General features: G+C 32.2%; 3 protein-coding genes across 3 annotated transcripts; all 3 read right to left on the bottom strand.

The window, feature by feature from the left end:
• Positions 1-2,372: 2,372 nt before the first annotated feature.
• Positions 2,373-4,577, bottom strand: LOC106381121 (CDP-diacylglycerol--inositol 3-phosphatidyltransferase 1). The gene is made up of 11 exons (XM_013820992.3): positions 4,383-4,577; positions 4,118-4,233; positions 3,948-4,032; positions 3,799-3,848; positions 3,511-3,550; positions 3,390-3,434; positions 3,236-3,301; positions 3,024-3,138; positions 2,875-2,931; positions 2,698-2,796; positions 2,373-2,612 (listed from the first exon to the last, which is right to left on the bottom strand). The coding sequence occupies exons 2-11, from the start codon at positions 4,182-4,184 to the stop codon at positions 2,550-2,552; spliced, it is 687 nt and encodes a 228-aa protein (XP_013676446.2). The 5' UTR covers positions 4,185-4,233; positions 4,383-4,577; the 3' UTR covers positions 2,373-2,549.
• Positions 4,578-10,018: 5,441 nt separating this feature from the next.
• Positions 10,019-10,622, bottom strand: LOC106378005. The gene is made up of 2 exons (XM_022696457.2): positions 10,257-10,622; positions 10,019-10,207 (listed from the first exon to the last, which is right to left on the bottom strand). The coding sequence occupies exons 1-2, from the start codon at positions 10,620-10,622 to the stop codon at positions 10,019-10,021; spliced, it is 555 nt and encodes a 184-aa protein (XP_022552178.2).
• Positions 10,623-14,322: 3,700 nt separating this feature from the next.
• LOC125581799 (putative caffeoyl-CoA O-methyltransferase At1g67980) lies at positions 14,323-15,348 on the bottom strand. Its single transcript, XM_048747813.1, has 3 exons — positions 15,196-15,348; positions 14,798-14,929; positions 14,323-14,702 (listed from the first exon to the last, which is right to left on the bottom strand). Exons 1-3 carry the CDS (start codon positions 15,331-15,333, stop codon positions 14,418-14,420), a joined length of 555 nt encoding a protein of 184 aa, XP_048603770.1. The 5' UTR covers positions 15,334-15,348; the 3' UTR covers positions 14,323-14,417.

Genomic DNA, 15,348 nt, shown 5'->3' with positions numbered 1-15,348 from the left:
AGTATATTAATTTAGAGTCCTGCTTTTTATCTACTTAAAAATGTTATCACTTAAATTTGGACTTATTCACTTTTCATTAGAAATAGATATAACATTCTTTATAATTTAGTTATACAATATATATTTCATTTATGCATTATCTAATCTATATATTTAGAAACTTATTTTGGATCTAACTGTTATATAAGTCTCAAAAAAAACATTTAAGTGTTATATTTCATTTTTCAACTACTTCTAATATCTCACATCAAACAAAAAATCAACTTTATTAACATACGTATGGTCTAACCATTTTTCATGATGGGACTAAACCTATACTAACCAAAATCCTTTTATTAATCCTTTTAAACATGGTTTTAATTGTTTAGATTACTTGTGGACATTCTCATGATCAAAACCAAAAATAACCATTATGTATAAATTACAGTTGTAAGTAAGCTTTTATGATAAATAAACTATCTTATATACTTATAATCAAAATAAATATGACCAATGCTCATATGCAAACAGTCATGGGATTTGTTTATAATGTAAATGTTTGATATTTTATTAAATATTTCATATGTTCTAGATCTTTGTTTATGATGTGAAATGTCATCTATTAATTAATATATATTTATACCAATTTTATTCAAATAAAATATATATCCATCAATCCAAATCATTTTTAAAATATGATGTCAATAATATATTTAGTAACAAGAAATTATTTTTACTAAATCTTAACAATAAATTCAATAATCAAAAAATTGAAAATATTTTTGGTTGACGAATAAAAATTTATTAGAATAAAAATTTGAATATTTTGTTTAGTTAAGATAATGCATTCTTTTACAAAATCTTTTAGTAATAGTGTTTCCTAAAAAAAATTTTATTTGTATTTAATTTCTTTGCTTGTGTGGGACATGGCATTGTAACATACATATACGTGGAAGTTCTAATCTCTAATCCATTATTGCACACTGTTAATTCATATTTTCTTGGCCATAGTAGACCCAAAATTTTTTTGAAGCTCACACTTTTTACATATTAGTAAGACAAAATGATGAAACTGTAAACTCAATCTTGATTACTGTTCTAATTAGAACGATATTTGAAACTTGCACTCTTAACATTATTAAGAAAAAAGATGAAACTATAAACTTGAATCATGTATTTTATGAGTTTAAATGAGTAAATAGACAATAATAGTAATCTGGAGGAAAGTTTATACAAACCTTTAATTTTTTTTTTGTTGAGAAACAAACATTAGAAATAGATGATTTAGAATTGAGTAAACCTGAAGAAAAACAAGACTCATATATGGTAGGTATAGTAGACCAAAAATAAGAAGCATAACCATTCAGAAACACTAACTTTTTTTAAAAATCCGCGCTAAGCCCGGGTTAAGAATCTAGTATATATTTATTATTGAGACTCGAGACACAAGAAATTATTCAGTTGGTAACCTTGAAAGCAGAAGCAATGTGAGGAACAACAATGGCGTTCTTCATATCAGCAAGCCTGGTTTCATGAAAAGGCTCTTCCTGAAATAAAGTTATTTAAACCCGGACGAGCTAGCTCAACTGGTAACACCTCAGACATTTGTCTGAGAGGTCACGAGTTCGAGTCTCGGACGGGGAGAAGTGTCCAGGACCGTAACAGGTACAGACAAAGGCTGGCTCCGGACCTAGGGGGGATTAAGGCCGAAGGCCCGAACCCATCCTGGTTAAACAAAAAAAATAAAAAATAAAAATAAAGTTATTTAACAAACACTTGTAACAATAATGCTTATGTGTTATGTTAATCATGATATTAGCACACCTCAAACACATCAAGACCAACTCGGAACATTTGGCTCTCTCTTAGATGATCACCCTCTACTGCATTTCACAAGAACTGCTTCCTGAAAGCTACTAAATTCAATCAGAACAGAGTTCAATAATAAGAGGGATCAAGAGAAACAGAACCCAATGTCACCTTTTTCATCATGGCAAGCCTCTCTTTGTTAACAAGATGGTAAGTGGTTTTGTCCAACACAGGGTGAAGACTTATCTGTTTTTTTTTTCAGACACAGACAGTTCAGTTTCTAGCTTACACTAACAAAGTAACAATGTTGCCAAAAGAAGTTCAGTTGCCAGATCAGCCTCTCGTAACACCTTTTCCATAGACGAAGCTCGTTTCCATGTCTCTGGTTGTTCCCCGTTTTCTTTCAAAAAATTGTCAATAAGCTGCAGATGACCATTTCCTTTTGTTTTGTTTTCGGTATGGTCCAAAAGTTGAGGGTTTCAGTGGCTAACAATTGTTGATAAGTGACAAAAACTGCTTCGTATTATGTTATCTGAGTTTGGACCTTATGTTTCTTGAAAACGATATAATGCGATTATGTCAAAAGGTAAATCAATATAACATAAGATTAAACTCGTAATCAGATTATATTTACAAACAGAAATTATGTCAACAAAAAACGCAAATCAATATTCTTTCATCTTGTTTTAAAACACAGGAGCGCATGTTTCTACACTGGAAAAAAACTAGAGTTGCAAGTTCAGAAAAAAGGGAAAGGAAGATCAAGGTTTCTTCTGCTGCTTCTCTATATCATACAGTACACAGACATCTGCAGCTGTTTTCATCTGTAAGAATCCGCAAATCCAATTAGATACCAAAAAACAGCTTTCAATGTAGGGATTAGTGTCATATTTGGGAAAGAAGCTTTACCTGAATGATATTGACTGTTTGTTTCATGGACCAACCGAATATTGTCAAAGCTAGAAGAAGAGAGAGTGGTGAGATCTGAGTTAAAGTGGAAACTACGACCTGTAATGAGAGGAGCCATGCTTAGTAGTTGAGTAGGAAGTAAGAGCTAAGTGAACAAAAGGGAAAGAGGAGACTTACATTCACGAGGTTCTCGGTTTGGTTCTTTGCAATGAGAAGAAGGATGATATACAGAACCTGCGCGTTTGAAAACATTTTGCACCTAATAAGGACATCATTCATCTTTAAATGATTATTAACATGGAACTAAAGAGACAAATTTCAATCACCTCGCAAGAAACACAGCAATAACACATGAAAATCCGGTTTCCATAGTAGAGTCTGAAAAGCCAGCTTGTGCTGTCTTTCACATCCTTATGGCTGCTCTTCCCTGCTAGAAACGTACTGCAGAGTAGACAGTATTCAGGTTTAACAAAAAACTGCGAGGTTAGAGAAGATTTCAAGGTGCAAACGAGGAAAGAGTGAATTAGATAGAGTGTACCTGTACATCTGCAGCCAGTGACTAGCAATATCTAAAGCCAGTAATGAAAGGAAGACCAAGCTAGGCCTGTTTTTAAGATGGTAAGAAGAAATTAGTCTACTCCTTCCTAACTCCAGAGATGCTATGGAAAAAAGATACAGACAAGTATCCTCACCTGTAGACTTGAGAGAGAACCACGAGTAGACAGGCCGTGCTAACTCTATAACAAAGCACATCCCACAAAATTGTCAGAATTTATTAAACAGACAAGTATATACATGTAGAAGAACACTCACCTATCTGTGACCATGTCGAGAACAGCTCCAAACGTTGAAACTGAGTAAGAAAAGAAACAGAAGCGAGTCAAGTTCTAGCTTCCTACATAGTATAGTAATGGCATGTCTTTGATTTGACTTACAGAATCACAATGAAAAAGGAGTCTATTACATTGAATTTATAAACTAGCAATTATACAGACTCAATCTATATCAGTGCTAGGATCTTAAAGAAAAGTTTATTTCTTTTTTTTTTTTGGTGCTACAAGAAAAGACATGAGAACAGCAAGGGAGAAGAAGTTGTTAAACCTTGGTTGAATCTACGAGCGCACCAGCCATCCACAGCATCACAACAAAAGCTGTAGATCCACATTGATCAAAAAGAAGGCACCATTAAAACCATTACCGAAAACGTGAACAATCCATAATATATAAAATAAAAAAAAATCAAAGCTGACCTGAAGAAATAGAGGAGGGAGAAGAGTGTTTTGTTAGAGAAACAGACAGCAAAGGCAACACAGTTCAAGAGAACTCTCATGTACCCTGTAGCAATTCAACAATCATCACTCTCACACTAAATTAAAATAAAAAAAGATAGAAGCTTTTGTCTAAATCTCGAAAGACCCACCAACAATGTTAGGTATATAAAGGTAAACGGACAACTTCTCTGGTCTAGGTCTCTCCTTCTTCGTCATTTTTGACTTGATACACAATCAATCTCTCTACCCGATTCAACGATCCACCCTACACAGAGCAAAAGGAGTAATCTTTCTCATAACCCATCATCCGAAAATGCACGGAGACTCGAACCCATCTCCGGTAAAACCCAAAAATCTGAAAAATCGGTACAAAACAAAACCAAATCAAAGTCCAGATCGTAACAATCCTCTTACTTGGAAACAGGTTTGAGTTGTGGCGATCTTGAAGTGAGAGAAGAAGAGATCTGTAGAGAAAGAGAGAGGGAGTCAAAAAGAGGCTCTCATGTTCTTCAATGCAAATCGAATCGAATCAGATTCGAAGGTATTTCTCAGTTTTGTCAGCTTTCGACATTCAAAAAAGTGGAAATTTTCTGATTTGGAATTGTCAATAAACCCTCATATTTTTAACTTCCTCAATTTTACTCCAGAAAGATATGAATATTTTTATTTGTAATTATATTCTTGATAAAATTATATATTCTTCATATTTCGCCGCAATAATTAATATTGAACCGGCAATTTTTTGGTCAATATATAATTTGAGACTCACACAAGTATTTGTTTTACTGTAAATATATAACTGATACATGGAACCACCGTAGCCTACTGGTTAAGATTTAAAGGTTTCTACATCCATGTCTGGGGTTTGAATCCTAGACTATACAATTTTTTGCGGATTACAGAAAATCTAAGTTTCAAGTCCCGCAAAGAACGATTTATTAATGAAGACTACAGACGAAATGCTAGATCTTCATAAGGTAGATAGTATTGTCGGTTGTTGAATCGTTTATGTAATATTTTTGATATACTGAAATATTTTTAAAACTAATTTTCTAAATTATAGACTTCGGTTTATATGCATAATTTATCTTCAGGCAAAGCAAGAACGGTGCATGGTAAGAACACACTACAAGAATTAAGGTTTAACGAGCTTGACAGTTGTCGTAATCTTTAAAAGCATCGATAGAAAATATTAAACGTGTGCATCCAGCGACCGGATGAGCAGATAGGACTTGTCAAAAAAAAAACTTGCACCCAGTTCATCATATCCCCTATACATTAAAAAAGAAGTCACTTTAGTGATTTTTGCTAAGGTGGCACTCATATAGAGTTTCTCAGGAAAAACGTTATAATTCTATTGGCTAGTTTTTTTTGAATTTTTCTTTTTTATTTATTTTAATCAATCGTTTATGTAGACAAGCCCAAAACTATTGTCGATTTCGTTAAGCCCATATATAGCTAGGAGATAATAATTATCGATTTAGTTTAGCCTTGGGTACCCGTTCGGGTTCGGGTCGGGTATTTCGGATTTTCGGATATTTCGGTATAGAGGTGTAGAACCCGTTCGGGTATTTCTGTACTTCGGGTCGGGTTCGGGTATTTTTAGTTCAGATTCGGTTATTTCGGATCTGGTTCGGATATTTAGATTTTGAAAAAAAAAATTAAAACTTTCATTTCTCAAGTTTCTTATTTTTAATAGATTGAATAGTTAATAGATTTGGACATAACATTTTAAAACTAAAAAGACATTAATTTAGTTATTTTTTTTAAAATTTCGGATGTAACTTTTTGTTAATTTTTTAAATAAAAAACTTTACATGCATTTTAAGTGAGTAACAAATCATATTTTTCGTAATTGTATGTATATCATATGAACTTAAAGTATGTGTAGTATCAATATAAATATTTTATATAAAATGAGAGATGTAAACTAAAAATATAAGGTTAATTATACATATGTTCGGTTATCTTCGGATATCCATTCGGATTCGGGTATTATCCGTTCGGGTTCGGGTATCCAATCTCTCCTTATTCAATACCCGTTCGGGTATTTTGCTACATCGGTTCGGATTTCAGTTCGGGTTTTTTCGGATCGGGTTCGGGTGCCACTTCGGATATCGGATAAAGTGCCCACCCCTATTAATTAAGTTGTTTGTTTTTAATAACTTACCTTTCTAATATGAATTACTTGCGCAAGTTGAAATCATTAAATACGCAAATAACTTATTGACAAAATTTGTTTTTAATAACTTACCTTTCTAATCCCCCTATATATTAAAAGAGAAGTCACTTTAGTGATTGGTCGATTGTTCTTAATTTCTGCTGATGTGTCGCTCATAGGTGAAGTTTTAATTTAATTGTTATAATTTGATTGGTCGATTGTTCTTAATTTTTATTTATTTAATTTAGATCTAAAAATTTAAGATAAGTCTAAAATCATTTAACACCACTTGCCATATAATCTAAAAAATATTACAAATAACAATTTATGGAAACTAATTCTCGAAATTATAGAAAGATTAATAATGTTCTATTTATCACTTTCAATATTTATAAACTATAAAATATAATGAACGAAATTTTATATAAGATAATTATAATAGTTTTATACTCTACTTGATGAATTGTATTCGAATATAATTATATAATAACTATTTTAAATATAACAAAATCCAAACATGTTTATTAATATTATTTTTAAATTATTTTTCGTTGTTTAAAGAATAAATTTATCAGAATTGTAAAATAACTTATGAATAGTTTAAATGTAAGTTACCTTATTTATTTTGCAAAGTAACTTATGAATAATTTTTTTTTCTTGCGCAAGTTGCAAAATAACTTATGAATAGTTTAAATGTAAGTTACCTTATTTATTTTGCAAAATAACTTATGAATAATATTTTTTTTCTTGCGCAAGTTGCAAAGTAACTTATGAATAGTTTAAATGTAAGTTACCTTATTTATTTTAAACATTTCTTGCCCAAGTTATTATCGTATTTATTAAAATTTTAAATGCCAATTTACCTTAATGTTTCTAAATTCTTAATTCGTTTGTAATGACTTACCTTATTACAATATAAAATTCCCGGTGAAATAGTTAATAGGGGGATAACTTTCTTTAATCTATTTTAATATTTATTGTGAAAAATAAAATAGCAACGTCATTTATTTTTGAAAGGTCGACAATATAAAGTTGTCTTATTGAGAATAAGCATTTCTTGCGCAAGTTAGTATCACATTAATTCGACTTTTAAATCTTTCTAAATTGTTAATTCATTTTTAATGACTTACCTTGTTTTAAATATGCATTACTTGCGCAAGTTCTTATATATATATTAAATGCAAACCAGCTTATGACAATGTAGAGTTAATATCTTTTTTTAATCTGTTTCAATATTTAATGCAGAAAATAAATATTCAAACGTCATTTATTATGAAAAGTCGACTATATATAAAGATACTCCCAAAGTCTTACATACAATACAATACAGTGTTGTGAAGATATCAAAATTTTAAAAACAGTATGGCAATAGTTCAAGATCCCAAAAACCGAGTGTCTTTTATCAGGCAATTAAAACCATATAAAGATACATGACGTATTGAGGTTAGGATTCTTCACCTGTGGAGAAATTACAACAAAGATTCCAGAAACACCATCGAAATGGTTTTCGTTGATAAAGAAGTAAGTAGATTACTACATTTTTTACAACTCATAATCGTCTTTAGTCTTTTGTTCTCAATCCAACTCATATAACTTTATCTCATCTTCGTGTAGGGGACAAGAATTCATGCTTCAGTTGGTGAACAGCTCATCAAACAATTTGAAGGGAAACTAACCGAGGGCGATGTGAAGGTCGTCCAGTTATTCAAATTGTACGATGCTATTGGTGATTATCGGACAACCGCGCATCCGTACAAAATTGGTATCTTTCAAACAAATTTTGTTGGAACAGCTGATGAATTTCCGAGTGAAGTTCCGGAGAAGTATTTTGCGGATGCGCGGTATGTCAATTTAATGTTTCGACTATTTCAATTTAATATTTTGACTATTTTGCGGATGCACGGTATACCTTCACAGCTTACGAATCAAGTATTTCGACTATTTCGATGACGGTATATCAATTTAATATTATTTTCTGTTCAATAAAATTTAGAAACTTATAGATCTATCAAATAATGTTAACCCGTCCAATTGCTTACAAAATTTAAGAAATTTTTTGAAGGTTTCTAATGGATTTTGTTTTTTTTATCGAGAATTGTACTTCATAATTTACATTATTTATGGATAATATTTTCAATTTTATTATATTTTATTTTAATATGTCTACATAAATTTTTCGACATTATTTATGAAAAAATAATATTATTCACCTAAAATAAAGAATTACAACACATATACAATACAATTCTAATTAATGATAATATAAAATCTGTTACTTCTAAAACTATGCACTATTTATTCCATATTTTGAAAGAGAAGTTACTTTAGTGATTTCTGGTGACGTGTCGCTCATAGGTGAAGTTTCAAGAAATTGTTATAATTTGATTGGTCGATTGTTCTTAATTTTTATTTATTTAATTTAGATCTACAAATTTAAGGTAAGTCTAAAATCATTTAACATCACGTGCCATATAATCTGAAGAATATTACAAATAATAATTTATGGAAACTAATTCTCTAAATTATAGAAAGATTAATAATGTTTTATTTATTACTTTCAATATTTATAAACTATAAAATATAATGAACGAAATTTTATATAAGATAATTATAATAGTTTTATACTCTACTTGATGAATTGTTTTGGATATAGTTATATAATAACTATTTTAAATATAACAAAATCCAAACATGTTTATTAATATTATTTTTAAATTATTTATCGTTGTTTAAAGAATAAATTTATCAGAATTTTAATATAATTTATAAAATGTTATAAATTATTTATAAAAATATAAACCTACTACATATTGATTGAGAAGTCATATAAGTGATTTTTTTATTACGTGTCGATCAGAAATAAACTCTTCAAATTGTTATAATTTGATTGGCCGATGATTTGAAGATTTTATTTTGATAATTATATCTAAAAGGAAAGGATAATTCAATTACCACTTTCCAAATAATCTACATAATTTTAGAAATAATTATTTATGGTAACTAATTGTTGAAACTATGAGAGAGTAATAATGTGATCAAATTTTTTATATATTTATAAATTACATAAAATAAGAAAGAAAAATGGTTATTTGAATTGATATAATGATTTTATATAAAGTATATTTGTATATAAAGTATACATAATAACTATTAATGTCTAATAAATTTCATGCATGCTTTATAAATCATTTATTAAATTATAAATAAATTTATAAAAAAATTTATATTGGCTTACCATATGTTTTAAATTATAATAAGAGGTTCTATATGTTCTTTGGGAAGGTGAGCTATATCACCATTTTTTTTTCAGCTCTTTTCCTATTGCACATGTCGTTTTCTGATTTGACATGTGTAAGTTGCAAAGTAACTTATGAATAGTTTAAATGTAAATTATCTTATTTATTTTAAACATTTTTTGCCCAAGTTATTATCACATTTATTGAAATTTTAAATGCCAATTTACCTTAATGTTTCTAAATTCTTAATTCGTTTGTAATGACTTACCTTATTACAATATAAAATCTCTCTTGAAATTTTCTTCTTAAACATACAAATTATTTTGGGACGTTGCAATTATACATATACACAATAACTGCTTCTTGATACTGAAGTTACTTTATTCCCTCTCGTCAATGTCAAATATTGAGTACCAGTTTTTCTCCATGACTGATGCTTTCTCGCAAAGACGGTGATATTAAGATGTAAAATCCGTTACTTCTAAAACTATACACTATTTATCTATATTTTAAATTTTGTTATGTTCGCACAGTGTGCGGGCCGGTCACCTAGCAATTAATTAAATAAATAATGAGAACAACCCTGGAGCGCACTCAGGGAATTGAATTATCGAACCATGCATCATCTACTTCCATCGTTGTGACCCTTAACCTCATCCGCTTACGTCGCCAACACCTTGTGAGCTTCCACTACAAGCAGAAGCGTCGCCAACATCTTGTAAGCCTCCGCTTCTGTAGATAGGTTTTTCTCCAGTTGCTAGGCTTTTCCAAATCCACACTTCACTTACATTACAAAGTAGCGGCCTTGATGCTTCATCAGCAGGGTGTGGTACGTTCTCAGGCTGTGCTAAGAGGATATTGGTATTTAACGATCTCTAATAGCCAAGAAACTTGACGTAAAGTTTGTCTCCTGTTCTGGATCCTGAGATGAGCACCACATTCGCTCGTCTGTCCTCTTTTTTCTGGCGTATTCCCCAGAAAGTAAGGTCCCTTCAAGATCTTGTTAACCCTTGTCTGTTCATCTCCTGTGAATACGCACTTAATTCCGCCCGTTTCAATATCTTTTGGGTTCTGATTCTCATCACCGTAAGCAAATATTGACAACTTACCATAGTAACCCATATTCTTAAGGGCTAGTTTGATATTCTGATAAATCTTTTCTGGACCGAGACCACCAGGGATGGGACAATAAGCAATGTCCCAGAAGACACCTGTATCAGCCACGACGAACTCGCTGATCGGGTAAGATACAGGCATGGTTTTGAACGGAGAACGAAAAAAATAGAAGCTATGGTCCGACCGGTAGGAATGTCAAACAGGTTGATCCGTCCCATTAGGGATGGCGATTGGTACTTTAGCCCGCGGGCCTGGCCCGTAAAGTCTCACTGCGGGGCGGGTTTGGGCTTACATATCTTAGGCCCGAGATATTGCGGGTCTTGCGGGTTGGTCAATTTCGGGTATGGGCCAATGCGGGGCGGGTTGACGTGGGTTTGCGGGGAATTCGAGACCCGCGTGTCTTCTTTACCAGAGACGTTTGGCGTTCTTCTCACCGACGAAAAAGGTGAGAAATGGCAACTATGGAGGCAATTCTGGACATTCTCTTCCATCTGTTGACTAAGGTCACCACCGAACCTTATCTTCTTTATCGGTAGCTTCTCTTCATCTTTGGTCTACAACCGTACTTTTTTTCGTAGAGAGCACCACCATAGCTTCTCTTCTTCCTCGATCTACTACCATAACTTCTTTTCTTCCTCGTTCTTCTTCCTCCATCTACCACTGTAGTTTCACCTCTTCCTCGATCTACCACCATCTACCATCTACACATGTATATGATTTCTTCCTCTTAGTAGACACGAGTTAAAGTTAAATATTTGCATGTTATTTATATCACTACCCGCGGGCCTGACCGCAAAGTCCTATGTAGCAAGCGGGGCGGGTTGGGTAGAGGTTTGGGAACCGCGGGTTACGGCGGGCTGACCCGCAAAGATACGCCAGAGATAGAGACCGCAGCGGGGCGGGTTGTCCCAATTGCCATTCCTACGTCCCATCCCGTCCCGTACCGCAGCGGGTTCGTCTTCGAGCGGGTCACGGCGGGTCAGGCCCGTGCGGGCTGCGGTCCTCAAAATGGCTGACCAAACCTGTACCGTAAAACATGTAGGCCTTTGCGGATCGGCCTGCGGGACATATAGTTACAAACGGACATATGGCTCCTGAACGCTTTAAGACATGATCCAGGACGCTTTATCAGTTTCATGACGCATCAGTAAGTGAGTTTAGTCGAGGATTGAACTGGATAAGACAATACACTTGTTAGTTGAAGATTTTAATTGGATCAAAACACTAGTTTATTTACTTTTGTTAGACTCTAAACATTTTAAAAATAAATAATACTTTAGTTTCTGAATCCAAATATTATAACTCATAAGTTCATAACAAATGCTTTAGTTTTCTGAATCCAAAATTAAATAAAACCAATACCAAATCAAAGATGATAATCCCTAAAATAAATAAAAAGAAAACACCAATCACACTTCTTGTTCTTCATCTTTATCACCAACAAGCGACAAAAAGATGGAGATTTATCTTCTTCACCATCAACTTCATCTTCTGCGAATAAGAATAATAGAAGTCAGTTAAAGATATATTGAAACCTAAAACTCCAAAATGTATGATAATGTGAACAAATACATATAGACAAAACTATGAAGAACCCATTGCGGGAACTATATCTTCTTCTTCGGTGGAAAATGAGTTTTCAAATTTCTTATGATGACTCGAAGACTCGAAGAAGCTTCACTGGTGCAGATCGAAGGCGCTTGGGAGACCGGAAGCATCATCGACCCTGAAACCACCGTCACCGGAGCTACATAACGTCGAATCACCTTCTCTCTCTCTCTCTCTCTCTCTCTCTCTCTCTCTATCTATCTCTCTCTGTTTTAGGTGAAAGAAGAAATGGAGACTTAGGGTTGCGGGTCTTCAAAATCCCGCAGGTTAAACTGTAGCCCATCCCGCTTTCGTTCCGTCCCGCTTTCGACCCGTCCCGCTTTGAACCTGTCCTGCTTTTGACCCGTCCCGCTTTGAACCCGTCCCGCGAGGCCCGCAATTTTGCGGGCTTACCAAATGGAGGCCCAATCCCGTCCCGCAGCAAGCTTTTACGGACCAGGCCCGCGGTCCAGCTCCTTGATTGACATCCCTGGCGACCGGTGACAATTCTGGAAATATGAGGATCGAATAGAAAATGAAAGTAAAAAATAAAATAACAAGAATAAAAAAGAATGATTGTTATTTCTCAAATTTAACCAAGGAATAATTTTGTTTTTTATTTTTTTTACAAAAAAAAAGTGAGAGCAAATGAGAAAAAAAAATATTCCTTGTGAATGATAATTTTTTTTAAGAATATTAGAAAATGCATTATTCTCCATCATTCCTTGGTCACCATTCATAGCCTTAAGTCTCAAGTTTTTGGATGGTTACTATCAAAATCGATCTTAGTCCCTTTTTATAAGCAAATATTGTTTAAACCCCTGGGTAAACCCTAAGCCTTTGGGTAAACCTTAAGCCCTTGGGTAAACCCTAAACCCTTGGGTAAACCCTAAACTTTTGGATAAATCCTAAACTCTAAATAAAAGCACTAAACACTAAAACCCTGAACCCTAAATCCTAAACCCTAAACCCTTGAGTGTTTTAGTGTTTAGTGATTTTGATTTAGAGTTTAGGATTTATGCAAGGGTTTAGGGTTTAGGATTTAGGATTTAAAGTTTAGGGATTAAGATTTAGGGTTTAGTGTTTTGATTACGACGTTAAAAATATATATTTTTTGTAATTACTACTATTTTTTATTTTTTTATTTTTATCTTTTAATTTTAAAAACATAATATAATTTGACAATATTTTGTTTCATTTTTAAAAGTTATCGAATATGAAATAACACAATCCTATTGGTTGGTAAACCTAGAGGTTCACCTAAAGGGGTGAACCCAAAAATAAGTCTTTTTTTCATAGGTGAAAAGACTTGGATTACTGGATGTGTATCAGAAGATTGACCATCCACAAAATAAAAATAATTTTTTATATACTAACTGTTTTGCCCAAACATACAAGCATAAACATTTTATAATTATTTATTAATGCATGTATTACTACTTAAAAGAGTATATTGATATATTATTGTTTATGTTTTCATTTGAAAATTTATTATATTATATTATATTAGAAATAAAAATAAGAAAAAATTATACATACATAAAAGATAATAAAATAAATAAATAAATCTTATAATTCACTCAATATTCAATTATATAAAATTAAGAATTTTACTTGATTAATATATAGTTATGTGTTTTCTTGTTTTCATTTTTAATTTTTTTATTAAAAGATATTTTCCGGATAATAACACAATATATATAATAATTATCTTTTTATTTAAAATATATATTTTTATATTTTGGATAATTTTTATTATTAATAATTTTAATCACTTTTCTAATCAGATAAATTCTAAACTTGTTTATTCTAAATTCATTTTTATTTTTAGCTAATTTATATATCTTATTCATTAAGGGTATAAACGATATTAACCGGTCCAACTTTTTAACGTGAAAGCTGTATTATAAAAAATCACTTCGGAAATAATAGTTTAGATTCTAAATTCATTTATTTTAAATTTATTTTTATTTTAACTAATTTATATATCTTATTGATTAAAGGTATAAACTATATTAACCGGTCTAATTTTTAAGGTGAAAGCTCGAATGCGAAAAATAAAATCGAATATAACTGTATAGATAAATAGATATAAATACGTATTTTATCATTTAATACTCCAACGGTATAAATGTTACGCGAAGTGGGGGTGGGGAGGTCCTAAAGAGCATATGGATCGCAAAGCTTTATAAACGGGTTATGAGAAGATGATGTTGAGCAATCATCCATCAAACACACCATCATTACAACCAAATTTAGTATCAGAAAAACAAACGACGATAAGTAACTATTGAAGCAACTAAATTTGTAATTCCAAACTTTAGTCTTAATATTTAAATAGTCTTTTGCTCACACAAGGCGTCTGCATAGAGTGACACCATCTCCAACGGAGATCTGAGAGATTTCCACTCGAGGATCGAAAGCCAATTTCTTATTAAATTCTATAAGAGCCGCTCTTGATTCCCTCATAAACTCAGGAACGCTCTCTTCTTCCTCAACCACAAAACTAAACCACAAGGTGTTGTCAAATGCCATGATTCCTCCAACCTTCACCAATTTCAGAAATCTCTCAAGGAAGTTGACGTAGTTTGGCTTGTCAGCATCAGCAAATATGAAATCAAACTCCTGATTCTTCTTTTGTCAATGTGGGGAATTAATATGTATGATCATTAGTCAAACACTAGTTAAGCTTAAGGAGTAAATAATAGGAACACATGTTTTTCACTTACGTCGTTAACCAATTTGTCTAAGACCTCCATACCATCGCAATAGATGAAATTGATCTTGTGATCAACACCTGCTTTCTTCATAAACTCTAATCCCACTTCATAGGCTTCCTTGTCAATATCAATTGCAGTAATCTGCATCCAAATTAACCTTAATCAGGACCGTTGGTCAATCTTAAACAATTTGTTGAGCGCCTATGCAAATTTTGTTTTTCAAATGTAGTTAATCTGAAACCATTTTCTTGAAAACAGTTACATGTCCCAATTTCTATTTTTATTTAAAACTTGCTTCACTTTTTCTTGAGGTAAGTTTAATAAATAAAAAAAATATATATAGTTGCACATGCTAAAGTATGAAAGATGCCAACAATATGATTATTAGCAAGAAAAAGAAACATTACGCGACCATCTTCAGGCAAAGCAAGGGCCGTGGTGAGTAGAGAGTAACCAGTGAAAACACCGATCTCAAGAGTGTTCTTAGCGTTTATAATCTTTAAAAGCATCGATAGAAAAATGCCCTCATCAACTGGAATCACCATTTCGGTTCTGCGTTT

The sequence above is a fragment of the Brassica napus genome, chromosome C2 (genome assembly GCF_020379485.1).
Source record: "Brassica napus cultivar Da-Ae chromosome C2, Da-Ae, whole genome shotgun sequence".
NCBI lineage: Eukaryota > Viridiplantae > Streptophyta > Magnoliopsida > Brassicales > Brassicaceae > Brassica > Brassica napus.
The sequence above is the reverse complement of the archived record's forward strand: the minus strand, read 5'-3'. Positions and strand labels throughout refer to the sequence as shown.

Coding starts and splice junctions, on each gene's coding strand:
- LOC106381121 (XM_013820992.3), bottom strand. CDS start 4,184: ATGACGAAGAAGGAGAGACCTAGACCAGAGAAGTTGTCCGTTTACCTT. Junction 3,849..3,947: donor TCCCTCCTCTATTTCTTCAG/GTCAGCTTTGAT, acceptor GTGGATCTACAG/CTTTTGTTGTGATGCTGTGG. Junction 2,613..2,697: donor AAACAGTCAATATCATTCAG/GTAAAGCTTCTT, acceptor GGATTCTTACAG/ATGAAAACAGCTGCAGATGT.
- LOC106378005 (XM_022696457.2), bottom strand. CDS start 10,622: ATGCCTGTATCTTACCCGATCAGCGAGTTCGTCGTGGCTGATACAGGT. Junction 10,208..10,256: donor GGAGACAAACTTTACGTCAA/GTTTCTTGGCTA, acceptor CTCTTAGCACAG/CCTGAGAACGTACCACACCC.
- LOC125581799 (XM_048747813.1), bottom strand. CDS start 15,333: ATGGTGATTCCAGTTGATGAGGGCATTTTTCTATCGATGCTTTTAAAG. Junction 14,930..15,195: donor CTTTGCCTGAAGATGGTCGC/GTAATGTTTCTT, acceptor ATTTGGATGCAG/ATTACTGCAATTGATATTGA. Junction 14,703..14,797: donor TAGACAAATTGGTTAACGAC/GTAAGTGAAAAA, acceptor CATTGACAAAAG/AAGAATCAGGAGTTTGATTT.